This window comes from Ziziphus jujuba, chromosome 9 (assembly GCF_031755915.1).
Source record: "Ziziphus jujuba cultivar Dongzao chromosome 9, ASM3175591v1".
Classification (NCBI taxonomy): domain Eukaryota; kingdom Viridiplantae; phylum Streptophyta; class Magnoliopsida; order Rosales; family Rhamnaceae; genus Ziziphus; species Ziziphus jujuba.
Window position 1 is genome coordinate 27,172,095 of NC_083387.1, and position 16,586 is coordinate 27,188,680.

At 36.9% G+C, this 16,586-nt stretch overlaps 2 protein-coding genes and 1 pseudogene across 2 annotated transcripts; 1 reads left to right on the forward strand and 2 right to left on the reverse strand.

The window, feature by feature from the left end:
• Positions 1–2,337: 2,337 nt before the first annotated feature.
• On the reverse strand, positions 2,338–4,609 carry LOC107427801 (probable pre-mRNA-splicing factor ATP-dependent RNA helicase DEAH3). Its single transcript, XM_048481059.2, has 3 exons — positions 3,038–4,609; positions 2,671–2,909; positions 2,338–2,556 (listed from the first exon to the last, which is right to left on the reverse strand). The coding sequence occupies exons 1-3, from the start codon at positions 4,599–4,601 to the stop codon at positions 2,338–2,340; spliced, it is 2,022 nt and encodes a 673-aa protein (XP_048337016.2). The 5' UTR covers positions 4,602–4,609.
• A 1,228-nt stretch (positions 4,610–5,837) lies between these two features.
• Positions 5,838–6,824, reverse strand: LOC125424242 (NAC domain-containing protein 83). The gene has a single exon (XM_048481061.2). It carries the CDS (start codon positions 6,822–6,824, stop codon positions 5,838–5,840), a length of 987 nt encoding a protein of 328 aa, XP_048337018.2.
• Positions 6,825–13,641: 6,817 nt separating this feature from the next.
• LOC107427799 (probable pre-mRNA-splicing factor ATP-dependent RNA helicase DEAH3) lies at positions 13,642–15,044 on the forward strand (annotated as a pseudogene).
• The last annotated feature ends 1,542 nt before the right edge of the window (positions 15,045–16,586 follow it).

Genomic DNA, 16,586 nt, shown 5'->3' on the forward strand with positions numbered 1-16,586 from the left:
ACATTTGTCCTCTTTCAGTTCTACTTGCTCTTGTCATAACATGAGCTTTTACTTCTCCATTATAGGTTTAGGTTGGTAATATGTCAGTTTAATATTCTCAGCCATGCTGATGCATACTGGTGAACATTTCTTTTTTTACTAATTGTAATTTACATTTACAATTGTAGTATGAATTTCGAATCTTCGGAATGGAGATCTAGTGCTAGATTTAGAGAACAGAAACATTTATGTGTTATGTATTAAGATTGATATATCTAACCTTGTTAACGTTTTCTCATGTTAATTTCGATGCTCTGGTTCATTTGTACATTAGGTGGCAGAAGGTTGAAAGGCACATGGATAAGCTATTTGGGCTACCTGAGAAACTTAGATATGCATATTTCTTCTCATCCAAGGCTCTTTTTTATAGTGAACAACAAATTGGATATCCATCATCATCATCATCATCATCATCATCAAACACATAGGTTTTCAGAAAAAAAAAGCATAAGCCTACAATTAACAAATAAGTCAGACACCACTTGTGAGTGAGTTGTGACATTAGTACAAACAGAGGGAATTTCCTAATTAAATTATGGTTTGTCAAAAAGCAAGCACAATACAAAACGCCTATTAATTAAACTCATATGTATTTAAGACAGATATGAATGAATGCTATTCTGAGTATGATTTCTGCTTGCACTGATCAGATATGTATTCCAACTTGCAAGCAATTTCCATATGCAGACAGCTTGTTCTATTGAAGAACCTGATCATGCCCAACTCTTATCTTAATTTGTTCCATCTTCTGTGAATATCTTGTGTGCTTGGGATGTAAATATTTTCATACTAATGGGTGGATGGCATAAATTGCACAAAGTTTGATTGCTTAAATTCGCATGATGATTATTTAATCCAACTTTCTGCCTATGTCAATACATTTGTCCTCCTTCAGTTGTACTTGCTTTTGTCATCACAACTTTTCTTTTCCATCATAGTTTGGCAATAAAATATATAAAATATTCTAAACTGCTTTCTTTCAAGAATTTTAATATTGACCCCTTTACAAATTTTCAAATATAATTGCTCTATTAGCTGAAGTCATGCATATTGTGTCAGTTTAATATTCCCGGCCATGCATACTTCTAAAACATTTTCTTGATAATTTTAATTGTCGTATGGATTTTGAATTTCAGAATTGAGCTCTGATGCTAGACTTTAGAGACCAGAAGCATTAAATTACATGTTACATGCTAGGACATCTATACCTTGTTAACATTTACTCATGTTAATTAAGATGCTCTGATTCATTTGTACTTGAGGCGCTAAAGGTTGAGAGGCACGTAGATAAACTCTTTGGGCTACCTGAGAAACTTAGATATGCATATTTCTCATCCAAGTCTCTTTAGTTTTTTGAGAATACGAAACACTTATTTGTTCAAAATTTGTAACGTAATGACCTGATATATATTAATTGCTTTGTTGAATGATATTAGAGAAAGACAAAATGTAAAAGTTGCCCATTGTTTAGGAGAAAAAGGATGTGCTCCCATTTGCATAAGGCTGTGAATTTATGGCTGAGCTTGATTGATAGGAATCAAAATTTTCCACTATCTCTATATTTCTGTGTATTTGAGAAACCATTTGTGCTGCATGGTATTAAAACTAACGCTTCAATAATATAGCAGTCACATAAGAGATTTTCTTTTTTCTTTTCTCTTTTTATTTATTTATTATTATTATTATTATTATTACTTTTTGGTATGCACAGTTTGTTTTCTTTGTGAAATAGGATATGCTTTTGGATTAGCTGTGTCACTTAAAAACAGTTTCGTGTAGTGAAAACAATTTGGATATCCGTCATCATCATTAGTCGCATAGGTTTTCTGAATAACAAGCATGAGCCTACAATTAACTTAAATTTAGACATCGCTTGTGAGTTGTGACAATTAGTACAGAGAGGATTTCATAATTAAAATATAGTTTGTCAAAATGCTAGCACAATAAAAATGTCTTTTAAACTCAGGAATAAGATATGAATGCTATTCTGAATATGATTTCGGCTTGCATGGGAAGAGAGATGTATTCCAACTTGCAAGTAGGTTCCCATATGGACAGATGGAGCAACCAGAAAGTGAAATCATAAAGGTAAACAAGACTATAAGATAATAAATAAATAAATAAATATAGAAATATATGTTTACAGTGCGATCTACAAATTGAATATTAAGAAATACAGAAAACTATAAGAATTCTATCTACAAGTTTTATCTACAAATTGAATATTAAGAAATACAGGAAACTATAAGAATCCTATCTACAAATTTTACAAATTCTCTTAATCTTCATCTTCATCCCTCACTGTCTTTGCTTCTTGTATAGCTTCTGAAGAGCTTGCCTAGCCTCACACTCTGGAAAGTTGTCCAAATCGTAGTAATGAGCTGCTAGATCAACCAACCACTCGCCGCGAATTCCTGTGATTGTACGGATGAATTTGCTGGTGGTTAAGACATATTCATTGTAAATCACCCACGTTGGCTTGTGATCTAAACCTGTTGAAGGATGTAACTGCACCATCTGCATTCAAAAAGTAAATATTATCAGTAAAATCCTATCAAACAAATAACAGCTTAAACAATGATAAAAATATATTAACAAAATAAATTAATAGGATTATTAATTATTAAATACCTGGTTGTCTTTCACTGTCAAGTAGTGTCCTGATCGTTCAAGATGAGCAACCTGCATGAAATTTCCAGCAAGCATGGCCTTTCTGATGTTGATGTAGTAGTCCCGGCTGCTAAAGTCATTACTACATAACCTGAGTTGAACCCTTGCCATGGTGCGGACCAATTGCTGTCTGATACTGTCAGCAGCTTTCATGAGCCTATGATTGACAAAATTTTGGTAGCACCAAGAAGAATCTTCATCTGCAAATTAAAAAATCCACAATAAGTAAGATTGTTTATTAATTAATTAATTTCAAGATGCACATTTTAAATTAGATTGTAAATTATCAACTTTAAAAAAGAAGAAACTAAGTATTTTTAGTACTTACCATTATTCTTGTAAGCATGATAGACATTTAGCAACGTCAGATGATCTCCATCAATGTGTGCAAATCTAGCTTTTGCTTCATCAGCAGCTTCTCTAGCTCCCCTTGGCCTCACAAAGCAATTGGGTACCGAAAGCATAGCACAAATTGAAACAATTTCGTTCGAACAGCCAAATTCAGGACTGACCACAAGCATCTTTGACATCTGAGGATCCAAAGGAAACTCACTCATAATCTCCCCAAGCTTTGTCAAGTTTCCATCATCATCCAATGCACCCAAGTAATTCAACATCTCCAATGCTCTCATCAATGTCTCAGGAGCTGGTGGATCCATAAAATCAAAATGGACCAAATCATCAACCCCAAGCTTCTTCAAAGTTAACACCGTATTTGAAAGATTGGATCTCAATATTTCTGGATAAGTTTGAGGCTGAAGTAACTCATCAAAACTCTTATTAGTGTACAGTCTAAAGCATTTTCCCGGTCTAGTTCTTCCAGCACGTCCAGCTCTCTGATTGGCGCTTGCCTTAGATATAGGAGATACCAACAACGATTCAAGACGTACTCTTGGGTTGTAAACTTTTTGCTTGACAAATCCAGGATCTATAACATAAACTATTCCATCAATTGTCAATGAAGTTTCTGCAATATTTGTTGATACTACTATTTTCCTTCCTCCTGCTTCATCCGGAGGATCAAATATCTTTTGCTGCATTGCAGGAGGCAGAGTTGAATACAGAGGAAGCACATTAACAGGACCAACTTGGCTCCCAAGATTCTGAATTTCTCTTCTTATTCTAGAGCATGCATCTTCTATTTCTTCCTCTCCTGTTAGAAAAACTAGAACATCTCCCGGAGGTTCACATATATGAATCTGAAGAACAGTCTGAATCGCCGACTCCAAGTAATCCTTTTGTGGTTTCTCTAAGTACAATATTTCCACAGGATGAAGCCTACCAGGAACGTTGATGAGTGGTGAACCAGAAAAGTAGCTCTGAAACTTTTCAGCTTCAAGTGTTGCACTCATCACAACCAGCTTAAGATCGGCTCTGTTCTTCAGTACCTCTTTCAAAAACCCGAATAGAACATCGGTTGCCAATGTTCTTTCATGAGCTTCATCGAGAATGATAACCCTGTAGCGTTCCAACAATGGATCCGCCATTGCTTCTCTTAAAAGCATACCATCGGTTAGATACTTGAGAACAGTCTTTGAACTGCTGCAATCTTCGAAACGAATGGTGTAACCGACCTCTTCACCAATCTTCACATCCATCTCTTCGGCTACACGTTTAGAGACCGAGATTGCAGCCACTCTACGGGGCTGAGTGCATGCGATCATCTTCTTCTTTGTGATCCCTTTATTGTTGTCACCAAAAGCTTCCAAAACAAATTGAGGAATCTGGGTTGTTTTGCCACTGCCAGTTTCGCCTACCAAAATTACAGTCTGATTGGCACTGAGAACTCGCAAGAACTCCTCTTTCTGTTGCCAAACCGGCAATGTCTTCCTCTTCTCTAGGATCTCATAGTACCTCTGTGAATGGGTTCTGAACTCGGATTCGTTAACCATGTCAAATACCTTCCTCTTCATTGTGAATTGAACTAGGATATTTAAAAAGATAAAAAAGAGTAAAGAAAAACGCCAAAGATATTTAACCAGGGAGAAACTGCAAAAAGAAAACAACACAATAGGATTTCGGAACTAAAATAAAGCAAAGGCCAAGATATATACAAAGGCCAAGATATATAAATAAAGTACAAGGCCAAGAGATGCTAGGAACCAAAACAGAATAGGAAAGGGAGATGTTGGATTTCTTTTTAATTAATCTGAATTTCCTTTAAAAATAATTTAATTTCTCCTTTTTTACTGGCAATAGACTGCGCGTTTATTTTTTCAACATCTCATTTTTTAATAAAATATTCGTTTTAATTTTATTTATTAGAAAATTAAAATATAGATATTTTATCTATTACAAATTAATTACTTCAATATTTACATTATTTTTATTCCTTTCTTATCTTATATGTGTGTGTACTGTATATATGGATATGTGTGTGCGCGCGCGCTAACTTGGATGTGAAGATATGTGTGCGTGCGTGTGTGTGAGCGTGTGTATGTGTGCATTGGATAACTTGGATGTGAAGATATGTGTGCGTGCGTGTGTGTGAGCGTGTGTATGTGTGCATTGGATACTGGATATGAAGAAATCTTATATTATATTTTTTATACTTATCCGATTTTATTATTTGACTCCATGCTCAAATCTGACCAGAAATTGGATTTCAAAATTTAAAGGGGAAAAGAAAAAGTTTATGGAAGAGCTTAAGGCTGGACTGGAATTATATGTAGATTTTAATCAAAATTATATATATTTTGTCTTGGAATTTATATGAAGTTAAGAACCATTCATATATAATTAGTTAATCCGTCAGTATGTATGGATTAATTCACAACTTGCACATATAATACATAATGTACACTACCAAAAAAATGTAATACTTCCAATATAATATTTCAACCATAAATCTCATCCAAATTTTTTTTTTTTTTATTTGGGAAGGAAATATATCTCATCCTTAATCTTCTAAATGGAATATTATATCCAGATAATTAATAAAGGGGGCGATATGAAGACTTGAAAAACAAAAACAACTATATATATATATGTTATTCATTTAATGAATTACATTAAAAAAATAAAAAACTAACTATTAATTATAACTGTAGTAACAATGTTTACAAAGCTTAATCATTTTTGTAAGAATACATACATACAAACGTAAAACTAAACAGATTATATAAGAACTACAAATTAAAATCATCCAGTACTCCAAAATCAATGATAAAGTCATCAAAATCACCATCTGGTGGCAAAGGCATGTGAGAATCATCATCCACTGCTGGCAAAGGCAAAGAAGATTGTGGCAATGGAGGCTGTGGTTGTGGTTGTGGTTGTTGTTGTTGTTGTTGTTGTGGGCATGGCAGTGGTAATGGCAAAGGATCAACCTGCACATTAGTGTTATGACCATGATCACCATGGCCATCCTCCACTGCCAATGTCAAGTCTTGTGGCAATATTGGAAAAGGAGGCTCTTCCTGGCATATTGGCAAGGCTTGCAGTGGTGGTACCGCAAACAACATAGTGCCATTATCAGCATCAACACCACCATTATTATTGGTCTTCTGGTTCTTCAATGGTGGCATTACATAATCGTTATCATCACCACGGTTCATGATCATCAACTTCTTCCTCTTCTTTTTACTATTCTCGTTTTTCTTTCGGATTTGGCAGAGGACAAAATCATTATCGGGACTGGTAATACGGTTTTCCAGTGAACCAGCAAGGCAGTATTCGAACATTATCCAACTTCCATCGTGTTCTTTGTACTGCTTGTTCTCGTAGTGGAATCTTTTCTTCAGTCCCATAACAATGGCTTCACCGGTTTCGATATTAGCGTAAATTTCGGTCCCGGAGTCTTGACCTTTCCATGTCCCGGAGCCGACTTTGCGGTTGAACCGTTTTCCTTTCGGTGTCGTTTTCTTTGGCTTGGTGAAGAAGTAGAGATCATCGGGATCAGGATCATCATCGTCGGTGCCGTTTCGAAACGAGTTCCAGATTTCCCAAGGCTCTTGCTTGCCGAACACGTCAAAGTCTCGGACAATATTAGGGTTAGGGAGTGGAGTAGAACCAGTGATTTTGTTGAGGAGATAGTATCCCACTAGTTCTTCGTCAGTGGGACGAAACCTCCAACCCTTCAAAGGCCGTACGTGAGCTGTAGCCGGAAACTCCATTGATGCTGCTTAATTGATTGGCTTTCTTAATATGCAATAAAGAAGCGAAATCTTTCAAGGTATGATCCGCTCGGAGCTTTACAAATGCTACTATTATTCAATGTGATATATAATCCCTCCTGATCATGATATTTATACGTAAAAAATAAACGGTTAATGATATTTGAATGCAAGTAGGATTATACATGATGATATATAACTTTTACTATCAGAGAAGCTTCTTATAAGCGTGTGCACTAATTAATTAAATTCAAGAATCAAGATAAGGGAGATGAGAAATGACAATTAAGGACTTAATTAAAGATTACTTCACTACAAGTTACTGTATAAAATACGTTTAAAAAGTGTACTATATTATTCAATATTTATATATTCATGTATTTTTCATGCATTTTCATTGCTGTTCTTTCCTCCTTTTATATTTTATGTGCTGCTAACTTGGATGTGAAGAAATCCTAATATTCTTTGCAAAAAAAGAATAAAGAAAAAAAAAGTCATATATTATATATTATTTGATATTTTATTTCACTTTAATTATTATTTGATTTGTACCTCTACCGTCTATTTATATACTAATATTTAACAATTATCTTCAACTTCACATATAATGTCCTATAAATTGAACTCTGAATTAGTAGAGATGTTGACCATTCCACTGCAAGAAGGATGTTTCTATCACTATGGGTGGTAGTTTAGCGAAAGGTCCAATAATTTAGTGGAAGGAAATATTTCAGTTTATGGAATAAAATCTTTTAATTTTTATATCTGTATGTTGAAAAATTTGAGATTTAAAATTTGATAACCATTATTATTATTTTGGATAGTTCTATACCATAATATCGCATAATATAGGATTACGATCCGATACCTATAATCCCATCAGATTTTTTTTTTTTTTCTATCGGAAAAAAAATATAAAAGGATTGCTTTTTCAAAAATAAATAAAATTATAATTAAATAAAATAAACCACAAAAGCGAACCGCAAAAGTCAGGGAACAGCCCAAGATTTCTGCAACTACAGAAATTCAGCCTGCAAAGGCAAAAGGTCCCTCGGTAATTGAAACTCATGATGTTCGGCCAAATATGTATAATTCGAATAAAGTGGAAAATTTTCTTTCTTTTTTCAAAATTTATTTTAGGTAATTGCTTCTATTTACTATTTTCAAAAAAAAAAAACAACTAATATTGAATTTGACAACTGCCCAAGAAAAAAATTTTCAATCCATGACGGATTAATTGATAATCTCCAGAAATTTAAATGAAATTAATACAAATAACATTTTTCTAGTCATTTATAACAATTTTTTCACTCCTCATGTTTTGAACTCACTACTTTATAAATCTGAGGTTACTTTTCTTTTCTTTTCTTTTCTTTTAGCATAGTCAAACGCACACATCACGCAGCCTGTGCATGTGCATTTTTTTGCATGAATACTTATTTGGTAACGTCCTTTAATTCCACTTATAAGAGCATCACCATTCCCTTTTCACAAACCTAATTAACGCAGTTCATTTTTTAGTTAACACATTATATACATAAAAATAGAATCTTTGAAAACTCATCTCATGAATACACTGCTGGTTTATTCATTTTATGCTGATTATCACACAATTTCAGACTGTTTATGTTTGCATAAATTCACATGATGATTATTTAATTCAACTTTCTCCCTATGTCAATACATTTCACCTCTTTAGTTCTACTTGCTCTTGTCATCATAGCTTTTCTTTTCCAGCATAGTTTAGTGTATTCTAGTGTATATATATATATATATATATACGGTTTTACTGTAGAGAGAATAAAGTTCTCTTTATAAGATGAGAAACCTAATGTTAAATTTTATTTCAGGAGGCTCAGTTTTGTACCAGTGCAGATATTCTTTCACAAAACATGCTTATAGAGAAGATTTGTCCATGCCGGCGCAAAACTGATTTTTCCGAAATGATATTTAATATTAGATTCTTACCTTATAGATAAAATTTGATTCTCCTTGTAGCAAAACTATATATATATATATATATGCTAAACTACTCTCTTACGGGATTTTAAAATTAACCCTTTTGAAATTGTTAATAGAAGTCATGCATACTCTGTCAGTTTAATATTAACCCCTTTTAATATTCGAAGGATCTCATAGTACCTAGGCGAATGAGTTCTCAACTCCGACTCCTTAACGATGTCCAATCGCTTCCTCTTCATTATGATTGGATTTAACTAGCTAGCTGACAGATATAAAAAGGATAAAAAAAAAGACTACGCCAAGCCTCAAAACCTCAAAATCGAATTCCAAGTGCAATCGATGATAGTATTTTCAGAGATATGTCATATATGGTATGTAACGGCCTAGTTCACCCGCATCAAGATATTGTCCTCTTTGGCCCAGGGTTCACTCCCTCTCTCCCCCCTGGCCTCAAGGTTTTGTCAAAACGCGTCCTCTTCATTATGATTGGATTTAACTAGCTAGCTGACAGATATAAAAAGGATAAAAAAAAAAGACTCCGCCAAGCCTCAAAACCTCAAAATCAAATTCAAAGTGCAATCGATGATAGTATTTTCAGAGATATGTCATATATGGTATGTAGCGGTCCAGTCCACCCGCATCAAGATATTATCCTCTTTGGCCCAGGGCGTAATAGCCCAGTCCACCCGCATCAAGATATTGTCCGCTTTGGGGTATTCCAGGCCGTAGCCCCCCTCACGGTTTTGTTTCTGTCAGTCTCACTGGAAAAAGGCCTCTCAAGGGAAAGGTATACACACCATTTTATAAGGCATGCTTCGTTCCCCTTTCCAACCGATGTGGGATCTCACAATCCACCCCCCTTAGGGCCCAGCGTCCTCGCTGGCACACCGATCCGGGTCCGGCTCTGATACCAACTGTCAGGACCCGTCCAAAATTCCTCACCGGAACCTTAGACAAGCCCTGATCCCAGGGAAACCCTACCGGACCCTCCAATGGAAAATCCGGCAGAACCTCCCCTAAGGGTTGGACTTACCACAATTTCCTGCACTGAAAACACACTTCTATATTCATCCCCTTATTCCTCCCACAATACTACAAGTTGATTCCACAAATTTACAACACTCCAAAAGAATAACAGTAACTCAGTGCATAAATAATACATAAATGTCCGAGACAGTATACAGAGCTTCATGAAGTACTACTAAGTATATAATACAACAAGAGTGAAAGAAGTATTACAATTTCAATAAACGAAGAACAGGGTACTTCTCGAACTAAGACAGCGATGAAGATCAAGTCCCATCCGGATGAATACCGACAAAACCTAGTACCTAGAGGAACGGAATTTAAAAATATGAGATGCTAATCATCTCAGTGAGTGACCTTATCTACTATACAATTATAATACCACGATAATTAGGTAGATACATAATAATTAATTGAAAATAATATTTTCTCTCAAAACCCTTACAATTCTCTCGGTTGGAAAAGTTCCCCTTTTAAAACATTTTCACAAAACCCTTTATTCATAATCCTCGAAAACCAAGACATCAATTTATTCAGCTAAATATCAAATAAAATATAATAAGTCAAGCATTCCAAATTTATAATTAAAAAGAAATTAATTTATTGAATAATTAAGTAAAGGAAAAATTAAATCAATTTAAAATTACCATTCAATTAAATAATAAAAACAGCATTAATCATATTCTTAATTCCAATGCAATTTCAAAATATTTATTTTAAAATCCCAGTTCTGAAAATCACTTGATGCACCCACTATATACCAGTGGCGCCAACAATACCCAGCGTCCTAAGGTACAGCCAGACAGGAGGTTATAGAGAGAAACCGGCATACGGTCGCGTGGCGTCTCACCGCTTCACTGCAAACAGGTATCCCGGCCATGGAGGGGCGGCCTACCCTCATCCAATGGCAAACATAGGACAACCCCATAAATCACCTGTGCGCTACTCACACCCACCCGCGAGCTAATCACATCCGTGTGCACACTAACTATATCACATATAAACAGAACACCAGTACGTGTACGGTGCATCTAAAAATCATAAATCAATACATCTCAAATTTTCCATAAACATACCGGGTTTATTTCCATCCAATTAAACCCGGAAATTCTCTACAATTTCTTTATAATCAACGTCATAAATTCCATGATTTTCAAATCCACCAACTTAAATATTCAAATTTTTCCAATAGCATAAATATTTTTGAAATATAATAAATTAAGTTAGATAATATTTCATGGGCATACTTATAAAAATTGAAGTCACCAACATAAACAAATATTTTCCTTGAAATATTTGAAAATCAAATCATGCCCAAAATAATGTTAAAACCACAAGAATTTCATATATAATTGAATTCCAAAATTCTCAATACCATAAAATAATTTTCACATGGCATAAATTTATATAATGCATATTTTCTTTAATCAAAATAAATCCACCAATAATTTCCACAATAATCAATTAAATATTTGACACATAGAATATAAATTTCAAATATTCAATTCACACAAAATATTCACAAATTTAATTCCCGAAATTAATTTGAAGGTGGGTCACTCACCTTCAGCACGTATCTCAATCAAGATCCTCCGCAGGATCGACTCCACTACTCGCACGTGCACCTAAAATATCCATAATACACCAAACCAAATATATTAATATTTTAATCGGGTAACTCCCAAATGGGTACCCGGGGAGCGAACACAAACGACAACCAAAGTTGACGAGTAATATACCGAATCGAAGCTTGAGCGACGAGGATTACAAATCCGGTCTTACTTCCAGGAGATCGGACCAGTGGTGGCTGGAATCTCGTCGGAAAGCTTTTGGGATTCAACTCTTCGATCCTCTCAATCCGTCGCGAATTGGCGAAAAAGGACCCCGGATTTGGATTTAGGGGGTTAGAATCAGTGGAGAGGGACCGGCGGTGCAACTGGGTACTCGCCGGAACAGTGATTTCCGGCAAGCGGCCGCGGTCACCGGCAACCGTCGCGGGCGGCGGTGCGTACGGTGACCGATGGCTGATATTTTTGGGGGTTTTGTAGATCAAGGGGAGAGGGTTCCAAAGGGACCAGCAGTGAGGCAAATAGAGGCCGGACGGCGAAGAAATCGGGGTTTGAAGGTTTTCGGTGCCTCGCCAGAAAACGCTTCGATCCCGGCGCGTCGGAGCTCCGGTGGCCATGAAATTTGGTGGGCTGGCCGGAAATGAGGAGGTGGGTGAGGGGTGGCTGGCGCGTGTGGTCTAAAAATGGCCGGAAAGGGGTCAAACGGTGGTGGCCGGCGGTGAGGGAAAAATCGCCATCGAGCTTCGCCGGCTCAATTTGGGCGTGTCCGGCGACCGGCGGTCGTGAGATTTTGGGGTTTGGCCGGAAATGGGGAGGTGGTCCCGTCTGGCCGGCGCGTGTAGCAAGGATCGGCAGGAAAATGTGACGATTCCGGCGGCCGGTCATTTCTCTCTCTCCCTCTCTCTCTCCTCTCTCTCTTTCTATCTCTTCCCCGTCGTTTTTGCCAAATAAAAGCCATCGTGGGTGATACTGTTCACCCACGTGGACCAATCAGGTGTCGACACGTGGTGTTACTGTATACTTAAGCCAGATATAATAAAATATTACGGTATCCGGCAAACTTCACACGTCTATACTTTTTAACTAGATGTCCGATTTAAGCGTGCCGCTAGTCTATGAACTCGTATCGACGAGTACTTTACAACCATATAAAAATCAAAGCAAAATTATACAACGATAAAAAGTCAACTCCTGGCACCTTTTGGACAGTTTGCACCACGACTTGTTTTGCCCATAACTTTCAAACCGTAGCTCTGTTTTCGACGTGCTACTAGTCTACAACTCGGGGCATTATGCACTTCGCCGTAGTACCCTGGTCAACTCAAAATTTCAACTGGAACAAAAGTCAACTTTTGACCCACTCGGTCAACGGTCAACCTCGGTCAACGTACACGAATTCCGATGTGGTTTGGGACGGGGTGTTACACAGGGTTCACTCCCTCTCTCCCCCCTGGCCTTAAGGTTTTGTCAAAACGCGTCTTAAAGGGAGAGGTGTCCACAGCCTTATAAAGACCGCTTCGTACCCTCTCCAACCGATGTGGGATGTTACAATCCTCCCCCCTTGGGGCCCAGCATCCTCGCTGGCACATTATAAAGACCGCTTCGTACCCCTCTCCAACCGATGTGGGATGTTACAATCCTCCCCCCTTGGGGCCCAGCGTCCTCACTGGCGGGGAGGCCCAGCGTCCTCGCTGGCACACTGATCCGGGTACTGGCTCTGATACCATTGTAACGGCCCAGTCCACCCGCATCAAGATATTGTCCTCTTTGGTCCAGGGTTCACTCCCTTTCTCCCCCTGGCCTCAAGGTTTTGTCAAAACGCGTCTTGAAGGGAGAGGTGTCCACAACCTTATAAAGACCGCTTCGTGCCTCTCTCCAACCGATGTGGGATGTTACATGGTATATATGTATATGTCGGTTGAATTTTGAGTATCAACTTTCAACTTTCTCCTTAATTTCTCTCTCGCGCCTTTCTTCACCTTCGTCTACTTAATTGTCTATCTCGATTGATCTCTTTTACAATTCTATTAGGATTATAATTGAAGCAAAGAATTAATAAATAAAATTCTATTAGGAAATTATATTGTGGCCTCTAATTATATAATGCTATACATATGCATGTGTGTGTGTGTATATATATATGTTTATATTGTAGATGTCCCTAATAGCTAGTGTTTTTACATTGCAGAAATCTCCCTTCTCTCTGTCTTCTAAAGCTGTAGATAGGATCGCCGTCCCATCAAATAAAATTGTAAATCACAATGGAGAGCAGCAGGATGAAAAATTTGGCGGTTTGGCAGAAGAAGGAGTTTTTGGAGGTTTTCAGAGCCAATCAGACGGTAATCGTTGTTGGTGATTGTTACAGTGGTAAAACAACTCAGATTCCTCAATTTGTTTTAGAGGAGGAGGCTTTTGATCTTGATGATGATGATGATGATGGTAGCAAAGGTATGATTGCATGTACTCTGCCTCGTAAATTGGCTGCAATCTCAGCTTCTCAACGTGTTGCGAAGAGATGGGTGTAAACATTGGAGAAGAGGTTGGTTATAGTGTTCCTTTAGAAGAAGACTGCACCAGTTCCAGGACTGTTATAAAGTATCTAACCGATAGCATGCTTGTAAAAGGACGCAATGGCGGCAGCCAATGATCGATTGCTGGAACGTCATAGAATCATAATTGTTGATGGAGCTCATGAAAGAAGTTTAGCCACGGATATTCTACTTTCTTTTCTAAAATAAGTGGTGTTGAAAAACAGACCCCAACTGAAGCTGGTTGTGATGGGTGCTCCTACAATTCTTGAAGCCCATGGAAAGTTTGAGAATTACTTCCAAGGTGCACCACTCATCAAGCTTCCTCAGGCTATGCTTCATCCTGTTGAACGTTATTACACACTAGAACTCGAAAAAAATTACTTGGAAGCCACCATTCAGGCAGTATGAGTGAACCAGTAGGAGATATTCTTGTTTTTCTTGCCAAAGAGCAAGATATAGAAAAGGCATGTGACGAAATCAAAGAGAAATTGAGAATTATAATAATAAAAATAATCACCAAGCCCAAGAACAAGATGTTGTTGGTCCGGGTGCTGCTAATGTACTTCCTCTGTATTCTCCAGCTACAATGCTAATGCACCACCAAAACGATCCTGAAAGGAAAAGGAAAATTGTGTTATCAACACATACAGCAGCAGAGTATTTTCTGACCATGATTGATGATGGAATTGTGTATATTTTAGACTCTGGCTTTGTAAAACGTAGAGTCTATCAACCCTTGGCTTGGCCACGATGCCATAATGGCAGTTCCTATAACTCAAGCAAGCGCAGACTGGAGAATGGGGTGTGCTGGGAGAACTCGACCGGGAAAATGCTTTAGGTTGTACCCTGAGATTAGTTATCATATTGATCTTGACCCTCATACCAAACCAGAAATACTGGAATCCCCCGATTTGGTAAATACTGTGTTAACTTCGAAGAACCTCGGGATTGAAGGTTTGCTCCGTTTTGGTTTTATAGATCCGCCAAATCCCGAGCCATTGACGAGAGCATTGGAGAGGTTGAATCACTTAGGAGCACTGGATGACCATGGCAACTTGACAGAGGTAGGGGAGTCTATGAGTGAGTCTACAGCCATCATTGATTGGCTTCATGTACTAGCATTAGCTCCGTGACAAATAATAGCTATATCTATATATAGTTGATCATCAGCATCCGTTCTATTTTTCTTTTTTTATTAATTATGTCCATTTTTTGATCTGTGAACATTTATTTTGGTGTTCTCTAAACAATGTATAAATTATCTGTTGGGCATCCATTATTTATAGAATTTGGGATTGTGCTTGTCCAGTTGGCTTTAAAGTTATTGAAACAATGTTTATATAATATGGATCCAATTATGTCCATATGCCTACAAAATAAGAGATATTATATTATTTTGTTTGAAGCATAGATTAAAGTTTTTCAAAGGAGTAGATTAAGTAATGGAATAGGGATGGATTTAGTACTATTGAGATGACATTAGATTAAGGAGTTAGTTTTGAATGAGGGAATGGATGGTTTAAGGGAGAAGAAGGCTAGAAGAGGCTTAATTTTATTGCTTTCTATGTGAAGGCTAAAAGAACCAATGAACCTTTAAGGCACTAGTCAAACTTTATCCAACTTCCATGGTGCTACTTGGACTTCTAGTTCTCGAAGTGAAATCTTAATCTTTTCCTTCAAGCCTAATAAAGTAGTGTCTTCATTAGCGCTTGTCTCAGAACAGTTCTTTATTTAATAAATTTATAGAGATTATATATATATATATATATATATATTAGAAAAAAACTTCATTAATAAGTAGGAGAATAAACATAATATCTGATAGTAGGAAACAGCCAACTTGGTCCTTCTTCAATCCAAGATTCAAATTCATTTAAAGTAACAGCATAATGAGCTAACTCGTGAGCCACTCGGTTTGTGTCTTTAGGAGAAAAAGAGTAGTTGAATCAACAAAGGGAGAAAATCACAGAATAGTTAAATCTACCAAGGGATAACAGTAAATGTCTAATATCTTCAATAAGGAAGCAAAGATGTCCTAGTTGTTCTTTGTCCTCCAATAATAGGTTAATGGTTTCTTAAGAGTCACTAACAATCTCTCCCCTTAAACAGGATCCTTTTATTTCATTACTCTCTTTGAAAGATCCTAATAAGATGCAGAATTAGTAGGTTGTTCAAACATTCTGACAAGCTCTGCAAACATAATAACAAAGAGTAGTTACTCAATGATAAAGAGCCACCAATTTCCTTAACATGTACCGCTATTTGCATTTGGATCATCCTCTCACGGCCCCGTCTTTCTTAACTACATAATTCTTTGATCATCTATGATGACAATATGAGATCAGAATATTGCATTACTAATAATCAACCAATCAAAGGCTCACTATGGGGTAATATCCTGAGACTTGGGTACTTTGGGATTGGGATCCATGTCTTGCCGACCATAGTATATAGAGAGGAACTAGATGGCACGGTTCCATTCTTTCTTGTTGAAGAAGAACACTACTCTTTTCCTGGGTGGCTATGCTACAACATGCACCCTTGCTATTGATGACTATATCGTCCCAGAAAAATTGCAGAGTTTGAGGAAATATTCTTAGACTATATATGGTTTCAAAAGTAACAATCAAAATACACTCATGAATTTGATTGAGAACAAGAAAATGTGAGGAATG

Bases quoted from the DNA above. Each gene is read 5' to 3' on its own strand.
- LOC125424242 (XM_048481061.2), bottom strand. From the start codon at position 6,824: ATGGAGTTTCCGGCTACAGCTCACGTACGGCCTTTGAAGGGTTGGAGG.
- LOC107427801 (XM_048481059.2), bottom strand. From the start codon at position 4,601: ATGGTTAACGAATCCGAGTTCAGAACCCATTCACAGAGGTACTATGAG. The intron at 2,910-3,037 runs GTAAGTACTAAA...TTTAATTTGCAG, and splicing joins TCATGCTTACAAGAATAATG to ATGAAGATTCTTCTTGGTGC. The intron at 2,557-2,670 runs GTATTTAATAAT...TTTTGAATGCAG, and splicing joins TGACAGTGAAAGACAACCAG to ATGGTGCAGTTACATCCTTC.